The sequence below is a fragment of the Oculina patagonica genome, chromosome 12, assembly GCF_052425735.1.
Source record: "Oculina patagonica isolate OP01 chromosome 12, crgOcupat, whole genome shotgun sequence".
Lineage (NCBI taxonomy): Eukaryota > Metazoa > Cnidaria > Anthozoa > Scleractinia > Oculinidae > Oculina > Oculina patagonica.
The window spans coordinates 17,078,191-17,100,836 of NC_135769.1; the positions used below are offsets into that span (position 1 = coordinate 17,078,191).

The following is a 22,646-nucleotide window of genomic DNA, read 5'->3' on the forward strand; positions in this document are numbered from 1 at the left end:
ATCTATTACTGAACAGACGCACGGCAAAATGAAATCTATTTGTTTTATATAATAACACAAGACTTCGGCATACTTCTGTGTGAGCAATGCTGCCGTACCGATGAGCTAAGTTGTTTTGATTTTACTATTAAGTTTTCGTTAACACGAAGCACTGTTAATCCGATTGAATAAACAGAAAAATGGTCAATTGAAAGTCAATGAAAAAACTAACCTTTATTCCGATTTGGAAAGTTCGGTTCAAATCTGTAAGCATTAACCGAAGCGTTCAACCGCAATTCGTCCAATTCGTTTGCTTTCCGTGGCGTCGTCCAACTGTACAACGGTTGTGCCTAAATAGGACCGCTCAGAGGGACAGCCGAGGAGTACTGGAGATGACTTTCCGACTCGGCTGGCTCTCGGAAATTTCTCGGTAAATCCAATATGGCGTCTCATTCTTGACTTGTTTTGTGGCTACAAACTCGCATCGAGGAGGAAGGAAGATAATACGAAGAAAAGTATATATGCTAGGTTGGAAATCGGATTTCACGTGCACTTAGAGGCTCGTTTGAAAAGCATTCGTTCTACTATATAGGAATGAGATCAGTTCTCGTGTAGGATAGAGCTATTAAACTTGTGTCCCTCTGACCGGTACTATGTAAGAAGGTAGTACCGCTCAGAGGGTCGCACTTCATATATAAGTATATTAGCTCTGTAAATTCTTGCTTAGATTTTTTTTAAACCATCACAGGCCTTGCTGTTTAGGTGTCTGCTAGATCAAATATTATTAGAACATTTTTGGATATAAAATTTATTTAAGTTATTGTGTTGTTGTCCCTTTGACCGGTACTATGTAAGAAGGTAATACCGCTCAGGGGGTTACACTTCACAAGTATATAAACTCTTTAAAGTTTGATTGGAATTTTAAAACAGAGGCGAAAGGTAACTCGGAAATGGCCTATTGGCTGTTTAAATGACACAAATATGCTTTGAAATATAAAGAGAAATATAAGCTTAGAGATTAAACTTTGGTCATTTGTCTTATTCCATGGTATAATTTTTATAATTTCCCAGTTCCCTGACAAGTATATTACCTTAAAAAATCTCTATACTCCTCCACCACAAAGTAATGAAAATTCCTGAGGGGGGTTGGAAGGCTGTTATCAAAAACCAATCAATTAATTAAATATACAAAGTTAAATTGGAATTTCAAGGTGGAGGAGGGGCTGTAGGTGCATAAAATATTTGAAGGTAAGGAGAGAGAGAGAGAGAGAGAGAGAGAGAGAGAGAGGGAGAGGGAGAGAGAGAGAGAGAGAGAGAGAGCCATATGCCCGTTGATACCCCGCCGCAATTTGCGGCGGCGCATCAGCCATATGGCTGATTTCCCGCCCTTTGGCTGATGCCCCGCCGCAAGTGTGGCTGATTCCCCGCCGGTGGTTGATGCACCGCCACGTATTGTGGTTGATGTCCCGCCCAGTGGCTGATGTGCCGCCGCCGGTTGATTTCCCGCCACTTGGGTGGCGGTGAAATTGTTGATGAGGATTATTGGCTGAGGATTTTTCATTTCTAACGGTAATTCTTTATTCTCTCTTTAGGAATACGGATAATACATTATTATATTAGACAAACAATTATTTGGATTTTTTCCACGCCTTTTTCATTTTTTTTTTCTTCTCTAAACTTTTTGCCGGCTTTTTCCTACTAGTCACTGCGGATTGGAAATAAAGTACAAAATATTAAATTTGTGAACGTCATCGATGATATCTTTGATAATCAGTTATAGATCGTTATGTTCTCTAACTGGTTAAGTTTTTTTTTCCTTTTTAATTTTAAGATGAAGGTTTAGGAAGGCCCTCTACAAACATCACTAATGAAAATTGACCACGATGGCCACAATCGAGGAATCACAACTTTTTTCAAAACATTTCAGTGGTTCTTAATGTGTAACCAACCCAATATACTGTTGCCGGGAACAGAGTAATATAAGACAGAACGGAGGAATTAGTCTCCACAATGTAACAAAAAACTACTTTATTTGAAATAGGAATACTTTTGCACGATATTACCATAAAATAAAACAAATTAGGGCAGAATAATTTTACATTTTTAGTAACTCAACATTCATCCTGACTGTAATTTTTAATTTTTTTATGCGACAGTACACTGTACATGTTAATTGATGTATAAATGACCGTACACTGTTAAAAAACTTATAGTTTATGGAATAAAGGCACAATCTTTAAAACTGTTTTAACTTTCCATCGACTGTATTTAGTCCTTTTCGATTGTGTTCTATATTTGGCTATTCCTCGACCGTACACTGTAATAATAATTGATTTGAAAATTACCGTACACTGGTTTAAATGCAAGATTTATCTTGAAAAATTATCACAATAAAAATAAATAAAGAAATGCTTCATCTTCGGGAGTTCAGAGTCCATCCTTGACTTGCTACGTTTGACCTGGAATAAATCTATTTCTGGCCTCTCTTCTTGAACATGTATTGTGCTTTGTTATAACAACGCTCAAAGTCGCCGTCGTTTCGCTAGACAGGTACTTTGAGACTGGTCTATGACTGGAACAAAGCCGTTAAGTCCGCTTTGCCTGGACGAACAGAATACTCTGCAAATAATTCTTCAACTTTTCTTTCATCAGTCTGGTTCCATTTGGCTTTTGTTCTTGGACCGGAACAGCTGACAGACACAGATGCTGGCGTATCTGATATAACGTTCGACCACGCCTCTGTTCTGTTTTATGATGGCTCAGGTTCATTTGTTGGAAGTACCATGTTCTACTTTTCTTTTCGTCTCAAGTAGACCACTTTGTCGTAGATCTTTTTGATCATCAAAGTGTCGTCCAAAAATTCCCGTAAATCCATATGTTCGGCACTGGTTTTCCTAACTATGTCAAACGTGAGTGAGTCTCGAGAAATTATTTGGTGGGAAAACAGCATCTTGATGGCTTCTATTTGACTACTGGTGAGTCCTTCTTCGTTAGTGCTTTCCTCGTGATCTTCATTGTTTGACTTTGTTGAATTTGCTGACTTGGTGCTAGGTTTCGATCTTGTTAATACTGACCTATCCAAACCAAGGGTCCTCTTCAGTAGCTGGTGACCTTTGGAAGACTTCTTGGTGATGTGACCAATGTCGCCTCTTTATGAGCCATGTGTTCGTGGATAGCCCTCTTTTCGACGATGTACATATCAAAAGTTGCCGAGGATGCTATTTTCCTAACATAATAATAATATAATATAACATAATAACATATCATAATAATAACATCGGTGCTCGACAATTTAATCTGCTTGGCCTTGAACCAAAAGGCGGTTATTCACTTGCCGATGTTGCTTTGGTCAAAGGCCTTGCCATTGGCACAGACGTTGTGCACATATTCGATGTTCGTGGTGACATTGGCATGCGTTTCAGAATCTATGCAAATCCGCGCCGGGCCATCAAAGGATCGCTTGTGTTTTGGACATTACATTGTGTAGCTGCCATCATTGCTCAGCTCTGCTTGTCGGAAGTAGAATACTGTGGCAGTTTCCATGGGACCTGGCCGTTGTGCATTTTCAAGCCCAAGTTGGGCTATGAGAAAATGTTCTTGTACTGCGTCATGTATGCTGTAGATGTTGTTGTATTCGAATTAAAGTGGCTATAAGCCACTAAACTCGGAAAATTTATTATGAAACAAGAATAAAAAACAACAAACTGAAAGAAGTTATGCTGAACTTTCACACTTCAGTTTAACGCATTTGGTTTGATACATCCAATAATATTACTAATAATGTCGGTAATCAGAGCACAGGTCTCATTCTTTAAACTGAGTCCTTAAGACACTTGCACGCATTGCGTGCCTATGTTGATGTGAAATTCATTTCGCTCACTACAACTCGGAATTTCGCCGGGATATTTTAAGTTGTAATTCATTTTGACCCTTGCCGCCTATGGCCAGAGACACTCGTCGACTGTTTTAGTATTCTAGGTGGTAATTTAAAAAGAATCTGGACCATTATTTAAAGGTTTCCGTTAACACTCAAATGTTTCTTAGTTTTTGAAACTACGCAAACAAAATCCCCACGATACTTCCCAAAAGCGAACAACCAATATCCTTGCAAGGACTATTGGTAGGAAGGCAAGTGAACTGTCTTTGCAACAAATCTTGGAAAGTCTCCATCAAAAAAAGAATAGTTATGATGATAATAAATTTAACTGGCCAGAAACTAAGCAACATATTATATCTATTTTATTTGCTACAGAAAAAGGCCATTTTTTTCTGCACGTTAAAACTATTGAAATCGTCGATCTATACAGGTGATTTGTATTAACATCGCAATCAAATAGTAAATTTTTGGAAGAAAATAGCGAAATTTGTTTGAGTTCTGGCCTGATTTATGTCAATGGGGAAAAAATGCACATTTTGGTTGATTGCCCGCCGCTTTTAGTCTTTGAACTTGAAAATCGCCCAAAATATGCAATGTAAAGCCAAAATGAACCTATTTCCCTAAATTACATGCAGTTTTACACCCTGCTACAAATTTCCAATTATATTTATCGAAAATGACAACTTTTATCAAGATTTGAAAACGTGTTTGATTTCCCGCCGCGAAAAAAAATAACTTTTTGTAATTCAAAGTAGCGTAAGGAAAACAAAATTTTCTAAAATAGAGCGAAACTTTGCAAAAACTTGCTATATTGCATGTCTAATGTGTGTGAATTTTTGTAGTCCATTACCTCTAAATGTGTCGAAGATATATTTTTTTAAACTATTCTGTTTGGAAAAAAAATGATGAATGCGCTTTCTTGAGCTTTGAATCTAGTACTAAGCATGCAAGTACACCGGAAAATTTTCAAAAGTCAAAAAATCGGAAATGCTTAAACGGGGGAAAGCTAAGGTAATGCTAGGGGAGTCGGGTGAATCATCAAAGGTAAACTTTGATGACTTTTTTAGACCCCATCTAAGTCACTTTTGGGCAAATGATTCCCCCTCCCCCCCCCCCCCCCCCCCCCCCCCCCATGGCGAAGCTACTTGTGGGAATTATATATATTTACCAGACCAATCAGCAAATTTGTTGCAGGGCCAGTGGACAAAAGATTTGGGGCAAAAGGTCAGTGTCGTTGTTTTTTTTATTCATTTTATTTATGTCAGAAATTCCAGTCCAGAGAACGTAAACATCTAGCCGTTTTCCATGTACCTTCAATTGTCTCGCTGAGTAGTTTCATTCTCTTTGCAATCTGTCATTTTGTTCTCTGTACATAAATTAATGTCTTCGATACACATTCTTGCGTCGATAGTTGTGGCAATTTGTACTCCTAACAGGGGGTGGAGTTAGGCAAAAGAACCTTTCAGGGAAATGTTTTGGTGCTATTCGGGTTTGGGTGCTTTCCACAGAGACAAAAAGGTGGTAAAAGTATCTCTTTAAAATCTAATAGTCGCATCGAATAGTTGTATTTGGTTGGTGAAACACCCAAGCCTCTCTGAAACAAAGAGTTGTATTGGTAGTCTATTTATATAATAACTTCCACATAGCGGCATACTTACCTGAGGTAGACTTCCCGGCAAGTTTTTTTTTTTGCATAATTGATTGAAAAAGAAAAAAAAGCTATTTATCAACTAGGAGTTTTGTGAAGGAAAAAGGGATGAAAAGGAGAACACCCTTCAAAGAGGAGGAATGGAAGGAACAGATCCCTGAGGTGGAGGCTAAATCAGTGTCGACTTGAGTTAAATGACATAATTTTTCAGTTTGCAGAACTTATCAACAGGGGAGCAACTCCAAACTTTGCTCAGGTATTACCGGTAATAACCATTCACAATTGCCAACACATTTAAATAATCTACAAACACAATCTTTCCATTTACTGATGGTATCTTTTTTAATTAAGAATGACATCCCTGCCCTGGGAATACAGATCAAGAGACAACTTATGCAAAACTGCCTCTAAGAAACTTATACATGACAGTTGACAGTGGAAACATTTCATAAGAGCAATCTCCTGTGTAATAGCAATCCAGAGGAGACTTAACTATATGTCATATACTAATATATATGAAGTGTGACCCTCTGAACAGTTTTATGTTCTTATATAGTACCAGTTAGGGGGGCAAGTCAACAATTTAAAACAGACACGCTTAAAAAGCCAATGTGACTGTAGACTTAATGGAGGTCATAGACTTGTATATGAGGTGTGACCTTCTGAGCGGTACTACCTTCTTACATAGTACCGGTCAGAGGGACAACAACACAATAACTAAATTTTATATCCAAAAATGTTCTTATAATCTCTGATCTAGCAGACACCTAAACAGCAAAGCCTGTAATTGTTTAAAAAAATTCTACACAAGACCTTAAGGAAGTTATATACTTATATATGAAGTGTGACCCTCTGAGTGGTACTACCTTCTTACATAGTACCAGTCAGAGGGACAACAACACAATAAATAAATTTTATATCCAAAAATGTTCTAATAATCTCTGATCTAGCAGACACCTAAACAGCAAGGCCTGTGATGGTTTAAAAAAATCCAAGCAAGACTTTACGGAGGTAATATACTTATATATGAAGTGCGACCCTCTGAGCGGTACTACCTTCTTACATAGTACCAGTCAGAGGGACACAAGTTAGCTTTATCCTACACGAGAACTGATCTCATTCCTATATAGTAGAACGAATGCTTTTCAAACGAGCCTCTAAGTGCACGTGAAATCCGATTTCCAACCTAGCATATTAAAAAAACCCATACTTTTCTTCGTATTATCTTCCTTCCTCCTCGATGCGAGTTTGTAGCCACAAAACAAGTCAAGAATGAGACGCCATATTGGATTTACCGAGAAATTTCCGAGAGCCAGCCGAGTCGGAAAGTCATCTCCAGTACTCCTCGGCTGTCCCTCTGAGCGGTCCTATTTAGGCACAACCCTGTACAACATCGGTCAAACTTTCATACAGATTTCGGATAATTTCTCGAATAATTTACTGTCTTTTTCAAGCTTGTTTCGCCCAGTTAAATGCTTCGAAAAGTGAACGATGCTTGGCGTATTGTTTCTCACTGAAGATTTGTAATTAAGCTGAACTTTTTTGCTTTGTTGTGGCCCCGCAAGTTTGAAAAACTTTACCGACAACTCTGATTTGGACTATGAACTCTGATCACGCGCGCGAGTCACACCACCGCGTGACGTCATCCATGTGTCTGTACTCTGATAGATCATAAGTAAGAACCAATCAAAATGCGCGTAGAATTCAGGTTATTATATAAAACAGTGTAGTTACCTGCTGCAATTTCTTCTAAAATTGTTTGCTCCACTGCGGCTTTAGTTTCTGCACTAGTTGCTGATTTATAATTATCTTGATGAGCTGGAGCAAAATCAGAGTCAGGGGGTGCCAATTTAAACCCAGTTTTAATGCCCTCAATGAGGAAAGCCTTGTCCTCATCGCCAGTTAGTTCTACCAGCCAGAGATCAGTGTTAAGGGGGCAGGTCACGACAGGGAGTCAACTAGACATGGAAGGGGGACCCTGACCCTGTGCTGGACCCTGACCCTGCAGGGATCCCCTCCCTCCCTGCGCATGGGTATGGGAAGGATGAGACAGCCCACATGCTTTCCCATTCACCTTACAGTTACACACATGGGCGAAATGGCACTCATAAAGAGTGCAACCTTTAGTGCGATTGAAGTTTCTACAAATAACCCGACCATCCACATCAAAATTAGCCACTGAGGACGCTGAGGGCACTCTTAGTGGGGCGGGTTTGTTAGCTAACGGTTCTAAAAGAACGTTATGGAGGTGATGCGAGTCGTAACTCCATGGGTAGTTGTAGACAGCCTGTACGTGGCGAAACTCGTCATCGTACTTGAGGACTGAGCACCATGTCAATTTAGTGCTGAGTTCCATAATTTTAACGGTGTACGCTAAATAGTGCTGCACATCCTGAGGGGATGGCAGCTTCCCAGCACTAAGTAAAGTATAATTAATTCGTGTATTCGCTATCACCCACTGGGCGATCGTAACAGAGTCTAGTCTGGGCTTTTTGGGCCCGTAAGAGACCACTAGTTTGGTGGCTCCCGTTTCCGATAAAGTTTTGTCCGCGCGAAGGCTTCTTGTCAATCACGTGACTTAAAGATGACAACACGCTATTGTTACACTATTCTAGCTATGAATAGTGTTAAAACGGAATATGCTGTTTAATGCTTCTTTGTTGTTAGAACCATTGTTAGCCAAAATTTGCGCCGAATTTCAAGCAGTTCCACGAAAGGGAACAGCATCTGGTATTCTACAATGAAATATTTTAATACTAACGTTACAACAATGCTTCCGATGTTTTTGGTAGATAGGGATAGAATCTGCTAAGTTTTACAAAGAAACCTTTTAAGGTGGTACTGGAGGCTAATTTTATGATTTTTAGTGCATTTTCTTTGCTATTGAGATTGGAAAAATAGTTTACCAGAAGGTGCAAAATTTGCCTCACTGTGGGAAAAGGTTGCTCCCGGTACACCAAATAAAGAAACACGCTCACAGTCACTAGACTCGTCCTTGTTTAATATGTAAATCCTTAATCGACCCGTCCGCTTACAAAACTTCAAGAACCGAAGGTTTTCCTTCACGAGGTCCGTACTTTTTTGATCACGTGATTTTTGCATAATTACAATTTGCATAAATTATGATTTCGGACACTCTCCCCCCATTTAAGTGTTCTAACTTAACACCTTAAATGTCACTCTAATCGTCCTTAAGTTCCTGTTCAACAATGTTCCTGATTTGATCATTAGCAATCTGTTTGGCTCTTCGGTTTGGTCCCACTCTTGGGACGAAAACTTCGGCTTCAGGGTTTGGTTTCCACTTAGGGTCTTCCCCTCCAATCTCCAAGTTGCACACAAGTTGCAAGGGGCGCTCTACGATGTATCCATTGCCCTGCTTCAGCTTCAATCCACGAACTGTTCCATCCTTGCCGGTAATCTTGCTCACGACTCGTCCCAGCTTCCACATTGCCTTATCCTTCGCTTCACCCTTTAGCATCACCACTGCCCCAATGTCTGGTATCTTCTCAGTGTTCCCTTCAGACTTCTGCTGCCTTTCTTCAAGAGCATGAACATACTCCTTCATGAATCTCTTTCGAAGGTGCTGTTTGCTTTTCTCCAAAAACCTCATCCGCTTAGTGACATTCTCTTCCCCTATCTTCTCCAGGTCTTCCTCCAGGATAGGGATGGGCTCTCCTCTGAGTAGGGTATTTGGGGTAAGCACCGGTTTCTCAAATTCTTCTCCTTGATAGAGGAGTGGCCTGTTGTTCATGGTCATTTCAACATCGAGCAAGACTTCTTCTAGTTCCTGGAAGGTCAGTAGGCTCTTGCCGACCACCTTTAAAAGACTTCTCTTCATGATGCCAATAAGGCGTTCAAAGAATCCTCCCCACCATGGTGCCCTGGCCAAGTTAAATCTCCATTTTATCTCCAAAGTCCCCAAATAGTCTGCCAAACTCTGGTCTTTCTTCAGCTTAGATAACCATTTCCCAGTGGCAACAAACGTTTTTCCATTGTCACTCACAATGGTCTGAGGGCAGCCTCTCCTGGCAACAAATTCCTTTAGTGCTCTCTGGAACTCTTCAGCGGACAGGTCACGACACAACTTAAGATGCACTGCTCTAGTACTGGCACAGGTGAATAGTGCAATGTATGCCTTTGAGGTTGTGGACTTCGTAATCTTGTAGTAGACAGGTCCGGCAAAATCCACTCCTGTGGCGGTGAAAGGGTTTGACAGTTCAGTTCTGAAACTTGGCAAAATAGAATCTGGGCTGTGTGAGGTTAAAATTGGTTTCTTCCAGTACCGTTTGCAAAGGTTACAATTATGGATCACTGTTTTTGCTAGTGACCTCAGTTTTGGTACCCAATAGTTTTCTCTCACATGGCACATGGTTGTCGAAACTCCCCCATGCAGCATCTGCTCGTGAACTTGCTGAACGATCAAGGCAGCCAACTTGCTGTTTCGTGGTAGGAAAACTGGATGATAATTGGGAACTCTGCCGACACATCTCAATATTCCTTCTTCGTCCGCCCTTAACTTCACATCTGACTTTAGCTCTTGTGCCGCCTGTGCCTGAATGATCCAGAAATTCTCTGCTGCCTGGAGTTCTTCAGTCATTAGTGGCCCTTTCTGCTTCTTATGCTTTCTGCAATTGTTTATGAATCGCATTACGAATGCAGTTACTCGTAGAAGCTTCCAGTAAGACGTGTATTTGCCCAGAAGAGTGTCCCTTGTCTCATTTTCTACTTCCATTTCTTTGACTAGGAACTGTTTTTCATGCTTAGGTGTCACTCTTTCCTTGTCATTCTCTGGGCTCCCAGACACTTCAGGTTGATCTGGCCATTTGTCATGAGCACTAAGCCACTCTGGTCCTCGAAACCACAACTCCCCCATTTTGCTAGGTGCGACGCCACGGCTTCCTTGATCACTGGGGTTGTCGCTGGTTGGTACGTAATGCCACTGTAAGTACTCCTTGTCTTGGATAGCTTTGGTTCTGTTACGTACAAATTGGGACCACGTCCCTTGGCCCTGGATCCAGTAAAGCACTGTCGTACTGTCGACCCAACAGTGATATTCTTCAATGCGTTGATCTTTCAAGACTTCCTTCAAATGGTGCATCAGTTTGCTCAGGGTATGTGCTGCAACAAGTTCCAAGCGGGGAATTGTTTGGTCTCTTGGTGCTATCCTCGACTTTCCCACAAGCAGAGTCTGCTGCACTGGCGCAGAGGTGTGAATTGCTAAGGCGTACACAGCTACTGACACAGCCAACTTGCTGGCCTCAGCAAATCCATGCAAGATCATTTTGGTCAGGCCTGCACCAACAACACTGCGGGAAAGGCTCACATAAGGACACTTCTTCATATCATTTAGCCACTTAGCCCATGGTTTGCGTATGTCCTCTGGTACCTCTTCATCCCAATTGAGCTTTCTAAGGCAAACTTCGCTATACAGTATCTTTCCTACGATGACAACGGGTGCGGCAATTCCAAGCAGGTCAAAGATACTATTGATAGCAGACAACATCTTTCTCTTTGTCAATGGTCCCTTCTCAACACCATTCAAAGCTTTTGCAAAGTTTATGGAAAACGTGTCTTCTTCCTTGTTCCATGGGACTCCTAAGATCTTTGATTCATGTGGCTGAGTTCCAACGGTCTCCTTGGCATAAGTTGAATCTACTTGAGGTGGTTCCAGTTCATTATTACTCAGTTTCTCGATTCCCGGAATATTACTGTGCCACTTGTGCAGCTGAAATCCACCTTCGCCCATAATCTCTGTTGCTTCCTCCTTGAATTTCAGTAATTCCTCCTTGCCATCACCACCAGACTGCACATCATCTACATAGGTATTCAGAAGCAACTCATTCACAGTTTCAGGGTATTTTTCTTCATACTGACTAATGTGTTTCTCAAGCGTAGCACCAAGGATGTATGGGCTTGGACCGGACCCAAAAATAACTCTTGTAAAGCGGTATTGTACAATGTTCCTTTCCTTTAAATCATCGTACCACAACAGGCGAAGGGCATCTCTGTCCTCTGGACTGATTTTAATTTGAAGAAAGGCTTTTTGTATGTCTCCAGTAATGCAGAAAGGTTTCATCCTGTTTCTGAGCAAGATGTCAAAGATTGCTGGCTGTAATGGAGGGCCAACCTCCAGACAGTCATTCAATGATGGAGACTGTGGGTTTCGTTTTGCTGAGCAATCATACACAATTCTCATCTTTGTAGACTCTGCCTCCTCTCTAATCACAGCTTGATGTGGGATGTAATGAATCACTTCCCCTGTTTGGACTTCTGGCACCAGCTCCAAAATTCCCTCTTCCAGTTGTTGTTCCATAACTGTGTGATACTCTTCAAGTTTCTGCATCCTCTCTAGCTTTCGGGTAGTACTCTGCAACCTTCCTAAGGTCAGTTTTCTGTTAGATGGCAAAGAGAGCTGATGTGACTTCCATGGTAACCTTGTTGAGTAAGTTCCATCTTCTAAACGTTGTAGCTGATTCTTGAAATCTTCATGGAACAACCCTTGCTCATCAGGTTCATCTGAAAGTCCCAAGACTTCCTGCGAACACATCTGTTTGAATTCATCTTGGCTTGATTTCAAAAAGAAACCCTTCTCAGTCTCAGTACCTGAAAACATTGACTTTCCTGTGATAGTCCAACCCAGCATAGTGAACTCTGCTCCTGGATCAGCATCAGGATTTGTACCCAGAACAGCAGGCTCGGTTGTTTTAATTCGCTGTATATCTGCAGCCCCCAGGATCACATGCACCGGTAGGTTATCTTCTGTTGCTGCTTCCTCACTGAAGTTTAGTCTCCTTATCCGGTGATTAGCTTTCTTCAACTCTGAAATTCTTGGGTTGGGAAGGGGAGTCAGGACTGGCTTTTCTGCATTTATGCACTCTAGTTCAAATCCAAAGCCCTCAATAACATTTGACTCGACAGTGACTTTGTATATCTCCACTTGTCTGTCGACTGCCCCATACATTTGCTCAATGACCCTCCTTTCAGTTTGGTATGGCTTAAGGTTCAACTTGGTAAGCAGATTTGAGCTTATGTAAGAGCTTCCGGCTCCACTATCCAACATGATTCGAGCCTGTATTCCACTGATCTTAGCAATGACGGTTGCATGCAATGTAGTTTGAGCATCTACTACACCATAAAACCTCTCAGACCTGCCCGATGTCACAGGGGTGGGGTGGGGTGAAAGCGTTGTCTTCATCCTGTCACATATAGAGGTATGGTGTCTCCCCTTGCACTTCCCACACCCTCGCTTTTCGCATTTGGAAACCAGATGCCCAGGCTTGGCACAATTGTAACACAACTTATTTCTGGCCAAATGCTCTCTTCTACTAGCAATATCTAAGACTTTCGTACAATCACTGCTACGATGATTTTTCAAGCTACAGTAGACACAGGGTGGAGGCCATTGTGGCTGCCGTGAGGTTCCCCCGGACATCAGCAATTTGTCTTCCCTTTTTGGATGACTGTATTGTTTCTCAGGTACAGTATCACTTGAAGCTGGTGGGCTGGATTCCACTAAGGGTAGGGGATTTCGGTCTGTGTACTTCCTTAAATTATCAACTAGCTCCATGAGTCCCCATTCTTCCCAGTCATCATCTTTTTGGGCCATAGCCTCTCTCACAGGACCCAGTTTGTCCATTATACTGTACACATAACTCTGGGCACCCTCTAGTTTCTTCATAGTAGCTAAGGTTCGGACTGTCTTAGACAACTGTTTGTAAAACTCGTGCACCTCTCTGATTTTGTGTACACTGGTTATTTTTGGCAAGGCTTCTAAATCATTAATTAAGGCCTTGTGGACCTTAATGTCCTTTCCAAAAGTCATTTCAAGAATCTTCTTTGCTTCGTTATAGCCTTCAGGGGTGTGTGGCAGCCCCAAAATGTGCTCTCTCGGTTCCCCCTCAACTAATTCTAGTAAATAATTGAATTTACTTATCTCAGAAATCTTCGAGCTGTCCACTTCCACAACAAACTGGTTCCAAAAGCGAAGCCAATCCTTACAGTCCCCATGGAATGGTGTTATTGTGTACTTCTGCAACTTCACTGCTTGGGGTTTGGCCATTGCTTGCTCGACCTTCTTCTTCTCCAATTCCATTTCGAGCTCAACCTTCTTTGCGAACCAATCTTCCTCCCGTTTGTGCAACTCCCGTTTCTCCAGTTCGCTTAACTCATTCGCAAGTCTGCTTCTCAACTCATGAATAGGTACGAAATCTACCTTGCGAGCTTGTGACCAGCCTTTTACTTCTTCAAATGATTTTTCAGCCTCCAACATGGCGTCCTTGACAAGATTTGCCGAAGCCTCCAGGGTCTTGCTTATGTCACATATCTTCTCGTAAGCAGACAACAAATCCTCTTTCACACTCAAATCGACCATTTCCTTAATCTCGTTGACGTAGTAGGTTGCCTTTTTTAGGTCCTTCGCGTAGCGCTGTTCAGCGACGTCCACCATGTTTATGTTTTCCACTCGATCGCTCGATACTTGTTTATCGTTTTGTTCAGATTATGTCCTGGCAGGGTCGCCACTTTTGGTGTGGGAAAAGGTTGCTCCCGGTACACCAAATAAAGAAACACGCTCACAGTCACTAGACTCGTCCTTGTTTAATATGTAAATCCTTAATCGACCCGTCCGCTTACAAAACTTCAAGAACCGAAGGTTTTCCTTCACGAGGTCCGTACTTTTTTGATCACGTGATTTTTGCATAATTACAATTTGTATAAATTATGATTTCGGACATCACTAACACCAAATTTTATATAAATTATAAAAATATTATCAGATTGTCTGTACGATGCAAAGAATTTGTGGAATTTATGGAATTTTAAGGTAGTGCTTCAACCATCATATTCAGAAGAAATAGTCATAACTAAAATACAATTTATTACTTTAAAATAAGAAATAGTCCACACATACAATACCTAAACATAGGCACGCTAAGCGTGCAGGAGTTATTTTTTCAATTTATGGGGTGGCTTGGGGTGAAACTGGGTTATTGTCCTGTTGGGATGGTTTATGCCATGGGTTGAGCTATTTGTGTATGGCGGCCCACGGAGTCACTTTTTTGCACAATATTTGCTTGCAAACAAAATACCTTTTACGTGCATTTTGATACATCAGAACTGTTTTATTTAATACGTAAATTTTCATCATTTAATTGAAAAACAAAAACTAATTCAATTATCAAAATGTCACAAAATGGCACGTTCTTATTCTGTTTAAGCGGTTATTTTGTTGCTAGCTTTGTAGCAACCGTAACGTGTTACTTTTGTTTGTTACGGAATACTTTTGGCTTTTTGCCAATCACTGAAACATGATATTGTTGTTTTTCTCACTTTTGTAACATGAAACCTTTGTTTTTTAAAAACGAACGTAACACGATACCCTTGTTTTTCTCGAAAAAGCCACGTTTCCATATAGACATTGAACGAAAAGTACTATAATAAACGAAGTAATAAACGCATAAAATCAAAAACCACTTTCTTCGGGAAAGTTCTTTAAAGCGCAGTACACCTGGAGTATTTGTTTCCTGTCAGAACTGTTCAACAAAGATTTTCGTTCATTCAAAACCTAAATTCTGTTCAACAAACAAGAACTTATTGAGTTATCAAATTGTCACGGAATGGCACGCTCTTATTTTGTTTTTGCTATCGATCGATCGTAGTTGCTTTTAACAGCAAAGTTAAAACTTGTTCCGGTTCATTAAATGTTTGAACGAGATGTTTTACAGTTGATTTCAGTTTACTTTGGCCGCCCGCTTTGCGAAGTTTGTTGGGAAATTGGAAACTTTGTTATGAAGTTGCCAATTACGTTGCGAGTTTGCGAATCAAATTGCGAACTTCGATAAGTTCCCAACTTCGGCCCGACTGAACTTTCGAAGTTTTGGTAGTTGAGGAGAAACAAGACATGTTGCTCGAAAGCCATGGCGATTTCTGAACTCGAAGATTTTAGAGCTTGTCAAGGAAAGTTGAAGTAGCTTGAAGTGCAAGACAACGTTTCGCATCAGCGATCACGCAAGTGATTTGCCGATAAATAGGCTACGTTTACACGGACACGGTTATCAATCGACACGGTTTCATGAACTCGAAACCGCATCGAAAACGACACGGTTTCGAAGAGTTTACACGGAGCCTATTTAACGATTTTCCGACTGTTTTCGAATGTGATTGTATAAGCAAGCGCTGCTCTCTATGCTTGTTTCACCGTGTTTACCCTTCGCAAGCCAGCCAGTTCGTGCCAAAATACATGGCCGTTTTCAAATCGATGCGGTTTCGCCGTTTTTGACCGTTTACACGACAACGAAACCGTATCGTTTTGAAAACGCTCCACTTTTGACAGCGTTTTCAAAACGACCCGGTTACAGTAGTGGTCTCGATCGGTGCCGTGTAAACGAAAGGCGTAACCGCATCGCTTTCGATGCGGTTACAAATGAAACCGTGTCCGTGTAAACGTAGCCTAAATTTTATGCAAGTAGAAAGTTGGTCAAATTTCAACTTTTTCGTATGAAAACACATATTTAACGATTTCTGTGAGGCACAATCTTCACTTTCTTCAATTTCAAGTCTTCTGCGTTTGTAAACCGGATGAAACTGGATGGTTTACCCATATGCAAAATTGATGAGGCTACGTTTACACGGACACGGTTATCAATCGACACGGTTTCATGACCTCGAAACCGCATCGAAAACGACACGGTTTCGAAGTGTTTACACGGAACCTATTTAACCATTTTCCGAATGTTTTCGAATGTGATTGTATAAGCAAGCGCTGCTCTCTATGCGTGTTTCACCGTGTTTACCCTTCGTGAGCCAGCCAATTCGTGCCAAAATACGTTGCCGTTTTCAAATCGATGCGGTTTCGTCGTTTTTGACCGTTTACACGTCCAACGAAACCGTATCGTTTTGAAAACGCTCCACTTTTGACAGCGTTTTCAAAACGACCCGGTTTCAGTAGTGGTCTCGATCGGCGCCGTGTAAACGAAAGGCGTAACCGCATCGAAAGCGATGCGGTTACAAATGAAACCGTGTCCGTGTAAACAGTGCCTGATTTTAATCGAAACCGACGCGACGCGACAGACTTATTTGTTCGAGGCTACGTTTACACGGACCCGGTTTCATTTGTAACCGCATCACTTTCTAAGCGGTTACGCCTTTCGTTTACACGGCACCGATCGAGACCACTACTGTAACCGGGTCGTTTTGAAAACGCTGTCAAAAGTGGAGCGTTTTCAAAACGATACGGTTTCGTTGTCGTGTAAACGGTCAAAAACGGCGAAACCGCATCGATTTGAAAACGGCCATGTATTTTGGCACGAACTGGCTGGCTTGCGAAGGGTAAACATGGTGAAACACGCATAGAGAGCGGCGCTTGCTTATACAATCACATTCGAAAACAGTCGGAAAATCGGTAAATAGGCTCCGTGTAAACACTTCGAAACCGTGTCGTTTTCGATGCGGTTTCGAGTTCATGAAACCGTGTCGATTGATAACCGTGTCCGTGTAAACGTAGCCCGAGACAACATGTTTACGGCTCGCTGAACATAAAAGTTTATTTTTGTGACATTTGTTTCCAACAGTTTAGCGTAGCGAAGCCCTTTTTGATAACATAATTATAGAACGTTTTATTAATTTCGGGCCGAAGTTGGGAACTTTGTATCGAAGCTCACAATTTGATTCACAAACTCGCAACCTATTTGGCAACTTCATAACAAACTTTCCAATTTCCCAACGAACTTCGCAAAGCGGACGGCAAAAGTAATGACAACATTATTCTTCAAATCTGCTTTTTGCAAATGTTATATGTTATTTTTACTACGGTCAGGAAAGCTAGCCTCTCCAAACGTACGCTCGAATTCCGCCTCCTTCTAATCTAAAAACTTCGAATGAAATTGCTGACTACAACTATGTCAGATTGCTTTCCCCTTTATAAACTACAATTTGATTGGTTCCGATAGTACCTGAAATCTGATTGGTGTGACAAACAAACATACTTCACCCACTGACTGATTCACGGAACATCATGCCGACTAAAGAGCTATTTTTGAAAAAATAACTCAAAAATGAAACTTTGGCAAGATTTCCGCACAGCCCCATACATTTATTATGACTACAGTTCTTTGTTTATTGAAAACAATAGCCAGAACAATAGAGAGCCTTCGGGACTAAAGCTCTTTGCTTAAGTCATTTCTTTCGCTATGCTCTTTTACAGACATATTCACATGTTTCGTGCAACGAGCTAGCGTTTAAAAAACAGCATAGCGAACAGTAATGACAAATCTTCGTTCGCAAGGGAAGGGCCTGAGCGCATTATTTTTGTTGGCATCATTTTACCCTCACCCACGGGGTGCGTAAGTAATTCGAACCTTGGTTCACGAGACATCTGAATAAAGCCGTTATCGATGGCTCTCAACGGAAAAGCTTGCAGATATTGGCGACCTTTAATGCTCTCTTCATGTAAACGGAGTCCGGTTAAATGGCTCGGACGGGTAATAGAACTATCGTGCATGGTCCACGTGAAATTTCGAGGCGATCGGAGGCTCTGAAAGGAATTTACGGCTGTTTTCCCTCAGCGGACCTGATCGGCTTAACAGCTTCAGTGCCCAACCTTGGTAAAGGAGGAAAGAGGAAGGCAATGGAACTCACTGGAATCGCGCTAAATCGCTCCAAAAACTACATAGGAGAAAGAACAGCAGACAGAGGACTTTAGGTAAGGTTTTTTTTATTAAAAACTAGTTTGCATTTTTATATTAAAGCGGAAATCGTTATTTCCCATACAAATCCTTATAATTTCGCTGTTACGCAACAGCCGCCGTGACGCTCAAATTACAACACTCACACAACGCTGAACAAAGGTCACACGGTCTACCTTATTGTTACTTATTTTCGCGGAAACTTAATTTCGCGAAAATGGAACTGGCATATTTCGCGGGACTTAAATTTCGCGATGTGGCCAAAAAAATATGTTTAGAGGAACTAAATTTCGCGAAGATTGTCAAAATACTGGTCTGCATTAACAAACAGTAAGTCTCAAAATTGGCACAACTGATTTAAATTTTCCACTAGCAATGGTTTCCAATGACACTGAACAAAACCATATAACAAAACAAAACTTAATACAGTTTGACATGTTCTTGTGTAACAAAGTAGAGCTAGTTTGACGACTGTACCAAGATAATTATGTAGTAAACTGACGGCAACTGACGTCGATTAATCTTAATGCATTATATAATAGGGTATTAAAGTTCGCGTCATTATTTTTCGCGAGAACCTTTAATCGCGAAAATCGCGAAAATTAAGTCCCGCGAAAATAAGTAACAATAAGGTATATCTCACATAGAGCTTGGGGTACCTGTGGAGAAATCACGAACAATACCAACCACGACATGAGTTTGTCAACGCGCGTTCATGATCCGCCACACATGGAGAGCACGTTCAAAGTCAACAAGGACATCACCACTGGAACAGGACAAGTAGAAAAAGTCGAAGATTTTAGCGACTTAACCCGTAGAAGGACTTCAATAAGACTTTGCAGTGACGAGGGCTTCGAAGCAAACGCCGTCGAATAAACAAGCGAAACTGCGACGTTCTCTGTTATTCACCAGGGAGGTAGTAATCGACAAATACGATGGATGTTTTCGTGCAATGAGAAATATGCTTTCAAAATGGTGAATAGAGAGATTGTAATGTAAATTTTTTATTGTTTTCATGCCTTAGGACGAAATAAAGTTAATTTCTTAACAGGCAATTCTTAACTGAACCTCGTAGCGTAGTGGACTTGTAGCGTGCTGGACTTGAAATCCAGAGGTAAGCGAAGGGTAAGGGTTCGAGGACCTTCGAGGCCCGGCGTGGAAAAAAAAAAAAGAACAAGAAAAAAAGAAGAGGGGAGCCTGGGTACAGAAAAGTGGTGAAGAAGGGACGGAAAAGGAAGGAAGAACGGAGCAGGGGAAGGGAGGAAAAGAGAAAAAAGAACGCGCGCGATGAAATCCTCTTTTATTTACGTAGTAAGTAGTAATTATCAATGTATATATTCAAAACCTTAGGGAGTTGGCCATTGTCTAAAAAGACAATATAGTGCATGCATAATTAATGCTTCTGCGTGCATAATAAATGTATGGGGCTGTGCAGAAATTTTTCCGAAACTTTTCACAAACAAATAAAAAGCAACGAATATAATCGGAAAAATAAAAATTTTCAACTCGCAAAATCTTATCACCTTGTCATACGAACAATATCCAATGCCTGAGAGAGGTGCAGTATTGCGTATTATCATTATATCAGGACTAATAATCAATTATGATATATCATGTTTTTTTCTTATATGTCTCTTCTAGGGATAGTGCTATTATCATGATATATCTTTGGTGATATAAGGGGTTGATTTTTTGATATTCCGCAATGGGTTTTTCTCATATAAAGATATGCTATCATGATATTATCAGAATATTTAATTAAGTTACTATTTCTTCTTCTCCCAGTGATAGAGTGATTTATCATGATATTATCAGAATATTTAATTAAGGGACCGGTCATAAAGTACAGGGGGGGGGGGGGGTGGGCTATGGATTTTTTCTTTTTAAGTACTGATTTTCAGTGGCCCACCCCCAAATTATTTGACAAAATTGGGGCGGCCCATCCCTGGAGTGGCAAAGAAAAACCTAGTGGTCCACCCCCCAAAAAAAATCAGTTATGTAGATAGGTACATAGGGAACATTAATTGGCTTACCACTTTAGTCAGAACCTCCCACAAATTTTTGAGATCGAAAGTTTGAATCATGTCAGTGTTAGAATCCCTGAAATGCTATTTTAGGGCATTCTGGTAGAAGTTTTGTACTGTTGCAGATGTAGTCTCTGCAGTTTAAAGGGATACTAAAAGTTGGTGGTTTTGAGTTAATGATGTTTGTACAAAGCAAAGTCAAGAGCCCATGGGAAAGTAGAGGGTTCCGGGGGAATGCTACCCCTGGAAAATTTAGATTTTTAGAAACTCAGAAATGCTATTTACGGTAAGGAATTCTGGTAGAATTTTTGTACTATTGCATGTCATGTGGGGTGCAGACTTTGTCCTGAAGACAATCGAAATTGTTTTAACACGAGGCTTCAGCTTGTTGCCTTTACACTACTAGTCTTGCGACATCTATTCAGGATCCATTGGTCGTATATTTACTTTAGAAGCGTGCTGTAAAATTACTGTGTCATGTCTCGATTTTTTAAGGCAGACAGAATTTTAAAAACGTTTCATCAGGCGCGGTTTTATAATACAGCCAAAACTAATTTCTGTACAACCTTTTATTTTAACCAAGAAAACACTTACCCAACACGAATTTCCAAAGAGTCTTCTGCGCAATCAGGCAAAGTTCCCAAGACATCCAGTTTTTTAAACTCAAGAATTACCCTTCGATTCGCAGGAACCATAATATTGTACGTACAAGCGAGGTTATCGCCATAAGATTGTGTTGTGTTGAAACCAGGAGAACTTATGGTTCCTTCAGGACTCGTGAACAGCGACGTAGGACAATTACCGGCGACAACTCCAGGTAAACTCAGAAGTGTGGCAAGGATTAAAAGTAGTCCTTCCACGGCCATTGGTGTATATTAACAGTAGACGTCGTCAAGAGCAACAGCAATCGATAATACAAGTAGAATTAAAACACACGCATCTTTTGCTTCGCTGAAAACAGCTCCACTCCCTTATTAGGGCCCAATGCCTCTCGTTTTAAAACATGCAAATAAGCGGGAAGACTAGGGATGAAACAAACCGGGGTAGCGGGGAGGAGGGGGAGGGGTTGCTTTTGCTCCGAGAAGCGTGGGGATTTCACGAGTTGGTGTACACGGACCTGAAAGGGTAAGGAAAACTGTCATTTAAGGCCCATTTACACGACAGAAAATCATGGTTTGGCACTGCTGTACGCGTACCCCCAAACCATGACACATGACGAAAATTTGGGCTTCACATTTTTCTACGAAAACGGGGGGGATTGGGGATGTGTGGATGGACCCCTTCCCCAGTTCCGTCAAAATACTGCCGTTGTCAGCCAGTCTCGGCTTTATTATGGACACTTTTCTCTGGTCCCAAAGGTGTCCACCTACAAGTAGTTATCTGTCAATGCAATCACGCAAGGGCGAAATCGGTGTCGATTAATTCAATTGTCACAAAAAAAAGCACGAAACAGAGAGAAAATGTGGGGTCAACCTTGATCTCAGGGTGTTTTCCTTTCATTTGAAATCCCGCCCCAATTTAGAAAAGGAAAAGCCTTGCTGGAATCGAGGTTGATCGTTGGGTAGAATGAGAAAAATCCCCATTTAGGCCAAAACGGGTCAAACACCATGGCGGTTTGGTGGCATACATATAGCCTATAACCCCTAACCCTATTCGTCGACAAAATTCGTACCCCAAAAATATGTAACCTTTATGTAACTGAAGCGGCCAAAATATATAGCCCAGGCTACGTCAGAATTGCAAAACACACTATATTTTAGATTAAAATATAAATTATACCGGCCTTTATCAGATGGAAACGGCCTAAAAACTATCCTTCGACGCACGTACATACAAGGGAGAGTACCTCCACCGACCCACCCCTCCCCCACAAGCCATTCCTGCCTAGGGTATAGGTCAGGCAAGCACGTCGACTGACGTCGAATTACTCAGTCAACCTAATTTTCATGGATCTTCATGGTTTTTATTTCATTTCATAAGTTTTCTAAATCCTGAATATTTACTGATGTAGGGTTCATCAATACCAATGCGTCTCGCGATCGGAAATAACAGGCAGTCATGGAGTGTAGAATTTTATAACGTGTATCGTGAAGTCTCGGGAATGCTCAAGATAAAAAAACCCCGAAATATATCTAAAGAGGCAGACTTCAGAAAAAGCGCTATATGACCGCTTAACAACAGAAAAGCGTTAAGCGAGCCGGCAAAAAGGCGAAAAGATCAACAATGATCGATTCGAATTACACAATCTGAGAAGCTTCGTCCGCCATTATAGTTTTAGTTTGGCCTCATTCTAATCTGAACGTTGATTGGTCAGAAAAAAACTAATGGCAGCCATTGTCATGTAAGCTGGCACAGATGATCATCTAATCTGGGTGGTACCCGTAATTCTAAATTTAGAAGACATGGGTTTAACTCATTTAGAACTCGAGATACGGGTG

The 22,646-nt window shown here is 41.1% G+C and overlaps 1 protein-coding gene across 1 annotated transcript in view; it reads right to left on the reverse strand.

Moving 5' to 3' along the window:
• The window catches only part of LOC144632458 (tolloid-like protein 2), a 46,337-nt gene extending 25,120 nt beyond the window's left edge, over positions 1-21,217 (reverse strand). Inside the window, exon 1 of the mRNA XM_078491115.1 lies at positions 20,803-21,217. Coding sequence (XP_078347241.1) covers positions 20,803-21,074 — 272 coding nt within the window. The 5' untranslated portion in view covers positions 21,075-21,217. The remainder of the gene's footprint in view (positions 1-20,802) is intronic.
• Between the last annotated feature and the right edge of the window lie 1,429 nt (positions 21,218-22,646).